The following is a 13251-nucleotide window of genomic DNA, read 5'->3' as shown; positions in this document are numbered from 1 at the left end:
CCGCAGTCCACTCTTTCAAATACTTGGGTATGTTGTTAGACCCCAATCTATCTTTTGGCCTCCACATAGAAAAACTTGCATCTAAACTCTATTCAAAACTAGGTGCCCTGTACAGAAACAAATCCTGCCTCAGCCCTACAATAAAGGAAAAGATTGTATAGCAAATGCGGATGCCAATCATAGATTATGGAGATGTAGTATATGCACCTGCACCGCAAACTCACCGTAATAAACTTAATACACTGTATAACTCGTTCTGCCGCTTTGTGATACAATGTAACTACAGGACCCACCATTGTGACATGCTAAAAGAATTAAATTGTCTGTCGCTGGAATCCAGACGCACCCTCCATCTTTCCAGCCGTGTGTTTAAGAGCTTTTCTGGGAAGCTCCCACCCTACCTGAGCAGAATGCTCTAACCGGCTGTTCCCACCTCCCATAACCTCCGATCCAGTACCAGCACATTATTTAGTCTGCCTCCATACAAAAAGAAAGCAGCTCAATCCTCCTTTTCCTACAAAGCACCACAATTATGGAACGACCTCCCGCACACTTTCAAACCTTCCCCAAGCCTAAAATCCTTTAAGAGATCCCTCTCTATATATCTCAAAACAAAATGCACCTGTCATGGTTGATTATATATTTCCTACCTGTTCTATGATAAATGTTGCATATGTTATGTATCACAGCATCAAATAATGAACCATTTTATGTACATAAGATATATAAGGTATTTATGTGTTTGTGTATTGATTGTATTATACTTCACCATTTCATCTGTTGGATACCTGCAGCGGTATACACTTTCTCTTGTTAGCTCTATACATTCCCTCCTACATACTTTTCCTTAATCTCCTTAGTTAAAGGGACACTGTACCCAAAAAATTTCTTTCGTGATTCAGATTGAGCATGAAATTTTAAGCAACTTTCTAATTTACTCCTATTATCAAATTGTCTTCATTCTCTTGGTATCTTTATTTGAAATGCAAGAATGTAAGTTTAAATGCCGGCCCATTTTTGGTGAACAACCTGGGTTGTCCTTGCTGATTGGTGGATAAATTCCTCCACCAATAAAAAAGTGCTGTCCAGAGTACTGAAACCAAAAAAAAGCTTAGATGCCTTCTTTTTCAAATAATGATAGCAAGAGAACGAAGAAAAATTGATAATAGGAGTAAATTAGAAAGTTGCTTAAAATTTCACGCTCAATCTGAATCACGAAATAAATATTTTGGGTACAGTGTCCCTTTAAGTGTAGCCCCAACGGACCTATCGAGCATAGGCATGACCGTGACAGAGCGGTATCTGCTACCCTAATCTCAGGAACGATGCCCGAAACCACACTCAACCCCACCTGTGGACTAGTCTGTACGACAGAGGGAACCACTTCCTGGACAACATTCCCCGTAGAGACCCCAGGTGCTCCAGACGTATGAACCGGCGGTGCAGCGGCCACCATAAGCGCCCAAACTCCAGCCACCGTGGATTGAGGTGCTAAATGAGACATGGAGGATTCAATCCTCCTCAACAGATCCCTCAAAACTTCTAGCAAGTTCCCCGCAATTGTATTGCTCCCAGTCCCCTTAGTCACACCCCACAAGATACTTACCGACAGTGGCCCGTGGGTCATCTCACCTGCCACAGCTGCCACGTCCTATGCATCCCGAAAGCTAGCATTCGTCCGCACTGCTCCCGCAGAAGCGTGAAACATTTGTACGATTAACCTCACAGAAAGCCCCGCGACCCCTTAGGGCCGCCTCACGGGGCTGCAGTGGCAATACATTTCCCCCCAAACCCCTTGCTCTCTTTGTGCCATGCATATTTAAATCTGAAGGCATTTTTCAGACTCGCTCACTCACCTTGACGGTACCCCTGCCCAAACTGGCCAAATCAGCGGTAAAACTAGCTCCCGCATCAACAGCCTATCCATATCACCTCCCCTCCTCATAGGCCTAGTAGCTGCCCGTGTCCCAGCACTAGATCCCAATCTACCCCTAGACATGTGACCAAAACCCCTCACCGGTACCGTGACATGATGTGCCTCGCCCTGCACTGGGCCGTCCCCAGGATCAAACCTAATAGAATCCTTCCAGGATTCCGCCAGGCATAAGGAGTCCTCCTCTCCGCCGTCAATGGGACCCAGTGAACCTTGTTGCTCCAGAGCTGCACCCCTGGGTGCTACATTTGTACCTGTCAGAGGAAAATCCACATTAGCACCCAACAAAAAAATTTCTCAGAAAAACGGTCACCAACTATAACATCGTCATGGTGGTGAGCCTGACTGAAACCCCCCAGAGATAAGCCTAACCTCACCCTGGGTACGGATATTCCTGGGGAAGGACCGACCATATCCTCACCATCTGAAGAGCTAGGGAAGTTCTCTATTACAACAGGCTCTGAACATACCCTAAGAGTACCACTCCCCTAGTACCCTTTCCCACAGCAACTTTTTCCCCAGACCCACCAACTCTAGTGCCCCCCTTCCTAGAAAGGGCTGGGGCTTTTTGGACCTTATTACTCCCTTTAATGACTGCCCTACCTGCAGGAATATTCCCACGACCTCTAGAGGACACACTTATCCCAGGGTTGACCCTATCCTCAGCCACCTCCTCAGCTCCTGGCCAAGAATCTATAATCATAAAATCCTCCTCTAATGGGGCTAATCCCATAACCTGGGGCCTAACTGCCTAACCAGATCCCCAGCTAATGCACTAAAAACCTGCCCCTCACTCGTAGAGTCCATAAACCCCTCCACAGACCCAGCAAGGCTGTGTGACTGCTCCTGTGCGTCCCTCTCATGTGATACCCCTCTCTGGGCTGAGTGAACCTCAGCCGTCACCGGAAGAGGCCGCCTCTTCTCCCTCAGCTCCACAGCAACTGCCACCTCCTCAGATTTCACCACCATGGCCAATGCCCTCCTCGCTGTGTCCTTCCTCACTCTACTTGGGCTACCTCTACGACGGCCCCCTGCCGTGATTTGCTCCAGGCTGAGGTGCTCCGGAGGGCGGGATCGCCATGTAGGTCTGCCCTTCTGCTCCTCACCACGTGTCACCCCATCGTTTTCCAGGATCTCAGCCACCTGCACTTGCATCCAATCTGGGCCCCTTTCACCAGCCATCAACCGCAGCCTGCCCAACAACTCCTCAAGCTCCATAAGGGAAGCATCGCAAGAATTCCAGACCGGAGCTGCAAGAAAAGAGAGCCCTATCTATGCTCCCACTGCTCCGGTGCTGAGCCCTATCTATGCTCCCACTGTTCCGGTGCTGAAACTTTTTTCTAATGGCGCCAAACGCAATAACCTCTACCTACTTCCTAGACCTGGACCCGCCTACTTACTTTAGCCTATCTCCTCCCATTAGGTCAAGGGCCCATCCTCCTAAGTGCCTCTGTTTGCAGGGTTGTTTGATCCCAGGCATTAATTACTACGTAGGATAGCCTTATGCTTATCTCAGGCATTAATTAGTACATAATATAGCCTTATGCTTATCCTAGACATGCATTAGTATTTAGGATAGCCTTATGGTTATCCTAGGCATTAATTAGTACATCAAAGATAGCCTTATGCTTATCCCGGGCATTAATTAGTATGTAGGATAGTCTTATGCTTATCATAGGCATTAATTAGTTTGTAGGGTAGTCTTATGCTTATCCCAGACAGTAATTAATATGTAGGATAGCCTTATGCTTATCCCAGGCATTAATTAGTAAGTAGGATAGTCTTATGCTTATCCCAGACATTAATTAATATGTAGGATAGCCTTATGCTTATCCCAAGCATTAATTAGTATGTAGGATAGTCTTATGCTTATCCCAGACAGTAATTAATATGTAGGATAGCCTTATGCTTATCCCAGGCATCAATTAATATGTAGGATATTCTTATGCTTATCACAGGCAATAATTTGGTGCCATATAGTGCTCTAGTTGTTCTCAAGTAAGTTCTTCAAGAAACGATAGTAGGAGATTGAAGTCAATATTAACAACAGAAGCAAATTACAAAGTTGTTTTTTTAATGGATTGCTCTGTCTGACACATGAAAGTTGAACATGAAGCTTCACATCCCGTTAGGCAAGACAGCAATGACAGAAGTCAATGTGAAGTAGGGCAGGAGATGCAAAATCTGCAAGGGTTAGAATAAAAACATAAATAAAATGCTCACCATTGGTTATAGATGTAACACTTTCAGTCTTTATTTTGGTATCTGGCTCTTCTGTCTTCACCATTAAACTTTCTGGTGGGACCACTGGAAAACCTGTGTATGTAAGAGTGTAGCCTTATAAATATATACCCTCAAATGTTACTATAATTCAGTAGTAAACACCCGTGTACGTGAGAGTGTAGTCCCATATAAATATACACCCTCTAATGTCACTATAATTCAGTAGTAAAAACCTGTGTACGTGAGAGTGTAGTCTCATATAAATATACACCCTCTAATGTTACTATAATTCAGTAGTAAAAACCTGTGTACGTGAGAGTGTAGCCTCATATAAATATACACCCTCTAATGTTACTATAATTCAGTAGTAAACACCTGTGTATGTGAGAGTGTAGCCTTATAAATATACACCCTCTAATGTTACTATAATTCAGTAATAAACACCTGTGTACGTAAGAGTGTAGCCTCATATAAATATACACTGTCTAATGTTACTATAATTCAGTAGTAAACACCTGTGTATGTGAGAGTGTAGCCTCATATAAATATACACCCTCTAATGTCACTATAATTCAGTAGTAAACACCAGTGTATGTGAGAGTGTAGCCTCATACAAATAAACACCCTCTAATGTTACTATAATTCAGTAGTAAACACCTGTGTACGTGAGAGTGTAGCCTTATAAATATACACCCTCAAATGTTACTATAATTCAGTAGTAAACACCTGTGTATGTGAGAGTGTAGCCTCATATAAATATACACCCTGTAATGTTACTATAATTCAGTAGTAAACACCTGCGTAAGTGAGATTGTAGCCTCATATAAATATACACCCTGTAAAGTTACTATAATTCAGTAGTAAACACCTATGTACGTGAAAGTGTAGCCTCATATAAATATACACCCTCTAATGTTACTATAATTCAGTAGTAAACACCAGTGTATGTGAGAGTGTAGCCTCATATAAATATACACCCTCTAATGTTACTATAATTCAGTAGTAAACACCTGTGTATGTGAGAGTGTAGCCTTATAAATATACACCCTCAAATGTTACTATAATTCAGTAGTAAACACCTGTGTATGTGCGAGTGTAGCCTCATATAAATATACACCCTCTAATGTTACTATAATTAAGTAGTAAACACCTGTGTATGTGAGAGTGTAGCCTCATATAAATATACACCCTGTAATGTTACTATAATTCAGCAGTAAACACCTGTGTACGTGAGAGTGTACCCTCTTATAAATATACACCCTCTAATGTTACTATAATTCAGTAGTAAACACCTGTGTATGTGAGAGTGTAGCCTCATGTAAATATACACCCTCTAATGTTACTATAATTCAGTAGTAAACACCTGTGTATGTGAGAGTGTAGCCTCATATAAATATACACCCTCTAATGTTACTATAATTCAGTAGTAAACACCTGTGTATGTGAGATTGTAGCCTCATATAAATATACACCCTCTAATGTTACTATAATTCAGTAGTAAACACCTGTGTATGTGAGAGTGTAGCCTCATAAATATACACCCTCTAATGTTACTATAATTCAGTAGTAAACACCTGTGTACATGAGAGTGTAGCCTCATAAATATACACCCTCTAATGTTACTATAATTCAGTAGTAAACACCAGTGTATGTGAGAGTGTAGCCTCATATAAATATACACCCTCTAATGTTACTATAATTCAGTAGTAAACACCTGTGTACGTGAGAGTGTAGTCTCATATAAATATACACCCTGTAATGTTACTATAATTCAGTAGTAAAAACCTGTGTATGTGAGAGTGTAGCCTCATATAAATATAAACCCTCAAATGTTACTATAATTCAGTAGTAAACACCTGTGTATGTGAGAGTGTAGCCTCATAAATATACACCCTCTAATGTTACTATAATTCAGTAGTAAACACTGTGTATGTGAGAGTGTAGCCTCATAAATATACACCCTCTAATGTTACTATAATTCAGTAGTAAACACCAGTGTATGTGAGAGTGTAGCCTCATATAAAAATACACCCTCTAATGTTACTATAATTCAGTAGTAAACACCAGTGTATGTGAGAGTGTAGCCTCATATAAATATACACCCTCAAATGTTACTATAATTCAGTACTAAACACCTGTGTATGTGAGAGTGTAGCCTCATAAATATACACCCTCTAATGTTACTATAATTCAGTAGTAAACACCTGCGTACGTGAGAGTGTAGCCTCATATAAAAATACACCCTCTAATGTTACTATAATTCAGTAGTAAACACCCGTGTACGTGAGAGTGTAGCCTCATATAAATAAATATACACCCTCTAATGTTACTATAATTCAGTAGTAAACACCCGTGTACGTGAAATTATAGCCTCATATAAATATACACCCTGTAATGTTACTATAATTCAGTAGTAAACACCTGTATATGTAAGAGTGTAACCTCATATAAATATACATCCTCTAATGTTACTATAATTCAGTAGTAAACACCTGTGTACGTGAGAGTGTAGCCTTATAAATATACACCCTCTAATGTTACTATAATTCAGTAATAAACACCTGTGTACGTAAGAGTGTAGCCTCATATAAATATACACTCTCTAATGTTACTATAATTCAGTAGTAAACACCTGTGTATGTGAGAGTGTAGCCTCATATAAATATACACCCTCTAATGTTACTATAATTCAGTAGTAAACACCTGTGTACGTGAGAGTGTAGCCTCATATAAATATACACTCTCTAATGTTACTATAATTCAGTAGTAAACACCAGTGTATGTGAGAGTGTAGCCTCATATAAATATGCACCCTCTAATGTTACTATAATTCAGTAGTAAACACCTGTGTACGTGAGAGTGTAGCCTTATAAATATACACCCTCAAATGTTACTATAATTCAGTAGTAAACACCTGTGTATGTGAGAGTGTAGCCTCATATAAATATACACCCTGTAATGTTACTATAATTCAGTAGTAAACACCTGCGTAAGTGAGATTGTAGCCTCATATAAATATACACCCTGTAAAGTTACTATAATTCAGTAGTAAACACCAGTGTATGTGAGAGTGTAGCCTCATATAAATATACACCCTCTAATGTTACTATAATTCAGTAGTAAACACCTGTGTATGTGAGAGTGTAGCCTTATAAATATACACCCTCAAATGTTACTATAATTCAGTAGTAAACACCTGTGTATGTGCGAGTGTAGCCTCATATAAATATACACCCTCTAATGTTACTATAATTAAGTAGTAAACACCTGTGTATGTGAGAGTGTAGCCTCATATAAATATACACCCTGTAATGTTACTATAATTCAGCAGTAAACACCTGTGTACGTGAGAGTGTACCCTCTTATAAATATACACCCTCTAATGTTACTATAATTCAGTAGTAAACACCTGTGTATGTGAGAGTGTAGCCTCATGTAAATATACACCCTCTAATGTTACTATAATTCAGTAGTAAACACCTGTGTATGTGAGAGTGTAGCCTCATATAAATATACAGCCTCTAATGTTACTATAATTCAGTAGTAAACACCTATGTACGTGAAAGTGTAGCCTCATATAAATATACACCCTCTAATGTTACTATAATTCAGTAGTAAACACCAGTGTATGTGAGAGTGTAGCCTCATATAAATATACACCCTCTAATGTTACTATAATTCAGTAGTAAACACCTGTGTATGTGAGAGTGTAGCCTTATAAATATACACCCTCAAATGTTACTATAATTCAGTAGTAAACACCTGTGTATGTGCGAGTGTAGCCTCATATAAATATACACCCTCTAATGTTACTATAATTAAGTAGTAAACACCTGTGTATGTGAGAGTGTAGCCTCATATAAATATACACCCTGTAATGTTACTATAATTCAGCAGTAAACACCTGTGTACGTGAGAGTGTACCCTCTTATAAATATACACCCTCTAATGTTACTATAATTCAGTAGTAAACACCTGTGTATGTGAGAGTGTAGCCTCATGTAAATATACACCCTCTAATGTTACTATAATTCAGTAGTAAACACCTGTGTATGTGAGAGTGTAGCCTCATATAAATATACAGCCTCTAATGTTACTATAATTCAGTAGTAAACACCTGTGTATGTGAGATTGTAGCCTCATATAAATATACACCCTCTAATGTTACTATAATTCAGTAGTAAACACCTGTGTATGTGAGAGTGTAGCCTCATAAATATACACCCTCTAATGTTACTATAATTCAGTAGTAAACACCTGTGTACATGAGAGTGTAGCCTCATAAATATACACCCTCTAATGTTACTATAATTCAGTAGTAAACACCAGTGTATGTGAGAGTGTAGCCTCATATAAATATACACCCTCTAATGTTACTATAATTCAGTAGTAAACACCTGTGTACGTGAGAGTGTAGTCTCATATAAATATACACCCTGTAATGTTACTATAATTCAGTAGTAAACACCTGTGTATGTGAGAGTGTAGCCTCATATAAATATAAACCCTCAAATGTTACTATAATTCAGTAGTAAACACCTGTGTATGTGAGAGTGTAGCATCATAAATATACACCCTCTAATGTTACTATAATTCAGTAGTAAACACTGTGTATGTGAGAGTGTAGCCTCATAAATATACACCCTCTAATGTTACTATAATTCAGTAGTAAACACCAGTGTATGTGAGAGTGTAGCCTCATATAAAAATACACCCTCTAATGTTACTATAATTCAGTAGTAAACACCAGTGTATGTGAGAGTGTAGCCTCATATAAATATACACCCTCAAATGTTACTATAATTCAGTAGTAAACACCTGTGTATGTGAGAGTGTAGCCTCATATAAATATACACCCTCTAATGTTACTATAATTCAGTAGTAAACACCTGTGTATGTGAGAGTGTAGCCTCATATAAAAATACACCCTCTAATGTTACTATAATTCAGTAGTAAACACCCGTGTACGTGAGAGTGTAGCCTCATATAAATAAATATACACCCTCTAATGTTACTATAATTCAGTAGTAAACACCCGTGTACGTGAAATTATAGCCTCATATAAAAATACACCCTCTAATGTTACTATAATTCAGTAGTAAACACCAGTGTATGTGAGAGTGTAGCCTCATATAAATATACACCCTCAAATGTTACTATAATTCAGTAGTAAACACCTGTGTATGTGAGAGTGTAGCCTCATATAAATATACACCCTCTAATGTTACTATAATTCAGTAGTAAACACCTGCGTACGTGAGAGTGTAGCCTCATATAAAAATACACCCTCTAATGTTACTATAATTCAGTAGTAAACACCCGTGTACGTGAGAGTGTAGCCTCATATAAATAAATATACACCCTCTAATGTTACTATAATTCAGTAGTAAACACCCGTGTACGTGAAATTATAGCCTCATATAAATATACACCCTGTAATGTTACTATAATTCAGTAGTAAACACCTGTGTATGTAAGAGTGTAACCTCATATAAATATACATCCTCTAATGTTACTATAATTCAGTAGTAAACACCTGTGTACGTGAGAGTGTAGCCTCATATAAATATACACCCTCTAATGTTACTATAATTCAGTAGTAAACACCCGTGTACATGAGAGTGTAACCTCATATAAATATACATCCTCTAATGTTACTATAATTCAGTAGTAAACACCCGTGTACGTGAGAGTGTAGCCTCATATAAATAAATATACACCCTCTAATGTTACTATAATTCAGTAGTAAACACCCGTGTACGTGAAATTATAGCCTCATATAAATATACACCCTCTAATGTTACTATACTTCAGTAGTAAACACCTGTGTATGTAAGAGTGTAACCTCATATAAATATACATCGTCTAATGTTACTATAATTCAGTAGTAAACACCAGTGTACGTGAGAGTGTAACCTCATATAAATATACACCCTCTAATGTTACTATAATTCAGTAGTAAACACCCGTGTATGTGAGAGTGTAGTCTCATATAAATATACACCCTGTAATGTTACTATAATTCAGTAGTAAACACCTGTGTACGTGAGAGTGTAGTCTCATATAAATATACACCCTCTAATGTTACTATAATTCAGTAGTAAACACCTGTGTACGTGAGAGTGTAGCCTCATATAAATATACATCCTCTAATGTTACTATAATTCAGTAGTAAACACCCGTGTACGTGAGAGTGTAGCCTCATATAAATATACACCCTCTAATGTTACTATAATTCAGTAGTAAACACCCGTGTACATGAGATTGTAGCCTCATATAAATATACACCCTCTAATGTTACTATAATTCAGTAGTAAACACCTGCGTTTGTGAGATTGTAGCCTCATATAAAAATACACCCTGTAATGTTACTATAATTCAGTAGTAAACACCAGTGTACGTGAGAGTGTAGCCTCATATAAATATACACCCTGTAATGTTACTATAATTCAGTAGTAAACACCTGTGTATGTGAGAGTGTAGTCTCATATAAATATACACCCTGTAATGTTACTATAATTCAGTAGTAAACACCTGTGTACGTGAGAGTGTAGTCTCATATAAATATACACCCTGTAATGTTACTATAATTCAGCAGTAAACACCTGTGTACATGAGAGTGTAGTCTCATATAAATATACACCCTCTAATGTTACTATAATTCAGTAGTAAACACCTGTGTATGTGAGAGTGTAGCCTCATATAAATATACACCCTGTAATGTTGCTATAATTCAGTAGTAAAAACCTGTGTAGTGAGAGTGTAGCCTCATATAAATATACACCCTGTAAAGTTACTATAATTCAGTAGTAAACACCTGTGTATGTGCGAGTGTAGCCTCATATAAATATACACCCTCTAATGTTACTATAATTCAGTAGTAAACACCTGTGTACATGAGAGTGTAGCCTCATATAAATATACACCCTCTAATGTTACTATAATTCAGTAGTAAACACCTGTGTATGTGAGAGTGTAGCCTCATATAAATATACACCCTGTAATGTTGCTATAATTCAGTAGTAAAAACCTGTGTAGTGAGAGTGTAGCCTCATATAAATATACACCCTCTAATGTTACTATAATTCAGTAGTAAACACCTGTGTACGTGAGATTGTAGCCTCATATAAATATACACCCTCTAATGTTACTATAATTCAGTAGTAAACACCTGTGTATGTGAGAGTGTAGCCTCATATAAATATACACTCTCTAATGTTACTATAATTCAGTAGTAAACACCTGTGTATGTGAGAGTGTAGTCTCATATAAATATACACCCTCTAATGTTACTATAATTCAGTAGTAAACACCCGTGTACGTGAGAGTTTAGCCTCATATAAATATACACCCTCTAATGTTACTATAATTCAGTAGTAAACACCCGTGTATGTGAGAGTGTAGCCTCATATAAATATACACCCTCTAATGTTACTATAATTCAGTAGTAAACACCTGTGTATGTGAGAGTGTAGTCTCATATAAATATACACCCTCTAATGTTACTATAATTCAGTAGTAAACACCTGTGTATGTGAGAGTGTAGTCTCATATAAATATACACCCTGTAATGTTACTATAATTCAGCAGTAAACACCTGTGTACATGAGAGTGTAGTCTCATATAAATATACACCCTCTAATGTTACTATAATTCAGTAGTAAACACCTGTGTATGTGAGAGTGTAGCCTCATATAAATATACACCCTGTAATGTTGCTATAATTCAGTAGTAAAAACCTGTGTAGTGAGAGTGTAGCCTCATATAAATATACACCCTGTAAAGTTACTATAATTCAGTAGTAAACACCTGTGTATGTGCGAGTGTAGCCTCATATAAATATACACCCTCTAATGTTACTATAATTCAGTAGTAAACACCTGTGTACATGAGAGTGTAGCCTCATATAAATATACACCCTCTAATGTTACTATAATTCAGTAGTAAACACCTGTGTATGTGAGAGTGTAGCCTCATATAAATATACACCCTGTAATGTTGCTATAATTCAGTAGTAAAAACCTGTGTAGTGAGAGTGTAGCCTCATATAAATATACACCCTCTAATGTTACTATAATTCAGTAGTAAACACCTGTGTACGTGAGATTGTAGCCTCATATAAATATACACCCTCTAATGTTACTATAATTCAGTAGTAAACACCTGTGTATGTGAGAGTGTAGCCTCATATAAATATACACTCTCTAATGTTACTATAATTCAGTAGTAAACACCTGTGTATGTGAGAGTGTAGTCTCATATAAATATACACCCTCTAATGTTACTATAATTCAGTAGTAAACACCCGTGTACGTGAGAGTTTAGCCTCATATAAATATACACCCTCTAATGTTACTATAATTCAGTAGTAAACACCCGTGTATGTGAGAGTGTAGCCTCATATAAATATACACCCTCTAATGTTACTATAATTCAGTAGTAAACACCTGTGTATGTGAGAGTGTAGTCTCATATAAATATACACCCTCTAATGTTACTATAATTCAGTAGTAAACACCTGTGTATGTGAGAGTGTAGTCTCATATAAATATACACCCTGTAATGTTACTATAATTCAGTAGTAAACACCCGTGTATGTGAGAGTGTAGTCTCATATAAATATACACCCTGTAATGTTACTATAATTCAGTAGTAAACACCTGTGTATGTGAGAGTGTAGTCTCATATAAATATACACCCTGTAATGTTACTATAATTCAGTAGTAAACACCCGTGTATGTGAGAGTGTAGTCTCATATAAATATACACCCTGTAATGTTACTATAATTTAGTAGTAAACACCCGTGTATGTGAGAGTGTAGTCTCATATAAATATACACCCTGTAATGTTACTATAATTCAGTAGTAAACACCTGTGTACGTGAGAGTGTAGCCTCATATAAATATACACCCTCTAATGTTACTATAATTCAGTAGTAAACACCTGTGTATGTGAGAGTGTAGCCTCATATAAATATACACCCTCTAATGTTACTATAATTCAGTAGTAAACACCTGTGTATGTGAGATTGTAGCCTTATATAAATATACACCCTGTAATGTTACTATAATTCAGTAGTAAACACCTTTGTACA

At 37.6% G+C, this 13251-nt stretch overlaps 1 protein-coding gene across 1 annotated transcript in view; it reads right to left on the bottom strand.

The window, feature by feature from the left end:
- LOC128660059 (zinc finger protein OZF-like) overlaps positions 1 to 13251 on the bottom strand; it is an 81159-nt gene that overhangs the window by 30998 nt on the left and 36910 nt on the right. The window contains exon 4 of the mRNA XM_053713656.1: positions 4157 to 4249. Coding sequence (XP_053569631.1) covers positions 4157 to 4249 — 93 coding nt within the window. The remainder of the gene's footprint in view (positions 1 to 4156; positions 4250 to 13251) is intronic.

Source organism: Bombina bombina, chromosome 5 (genome assembly GCF_027579735.1).
Source record: "Bombina bombina isolate aBomBom1 chromosome 5, aBomBom1.pri, whole genome shotgun sequence".
In the NCBI taxonomy this organism is placed as follows: Eukaryota; Metazoa; Chordata; class Amphibia; order Anura; family Bombinatoridae; genus Bombina; species Bombina bombina.
Note: the sequence above shows the minus strand (reverse complement) of the source record. Positions and strands in the feature narration are given on the sequence as shown.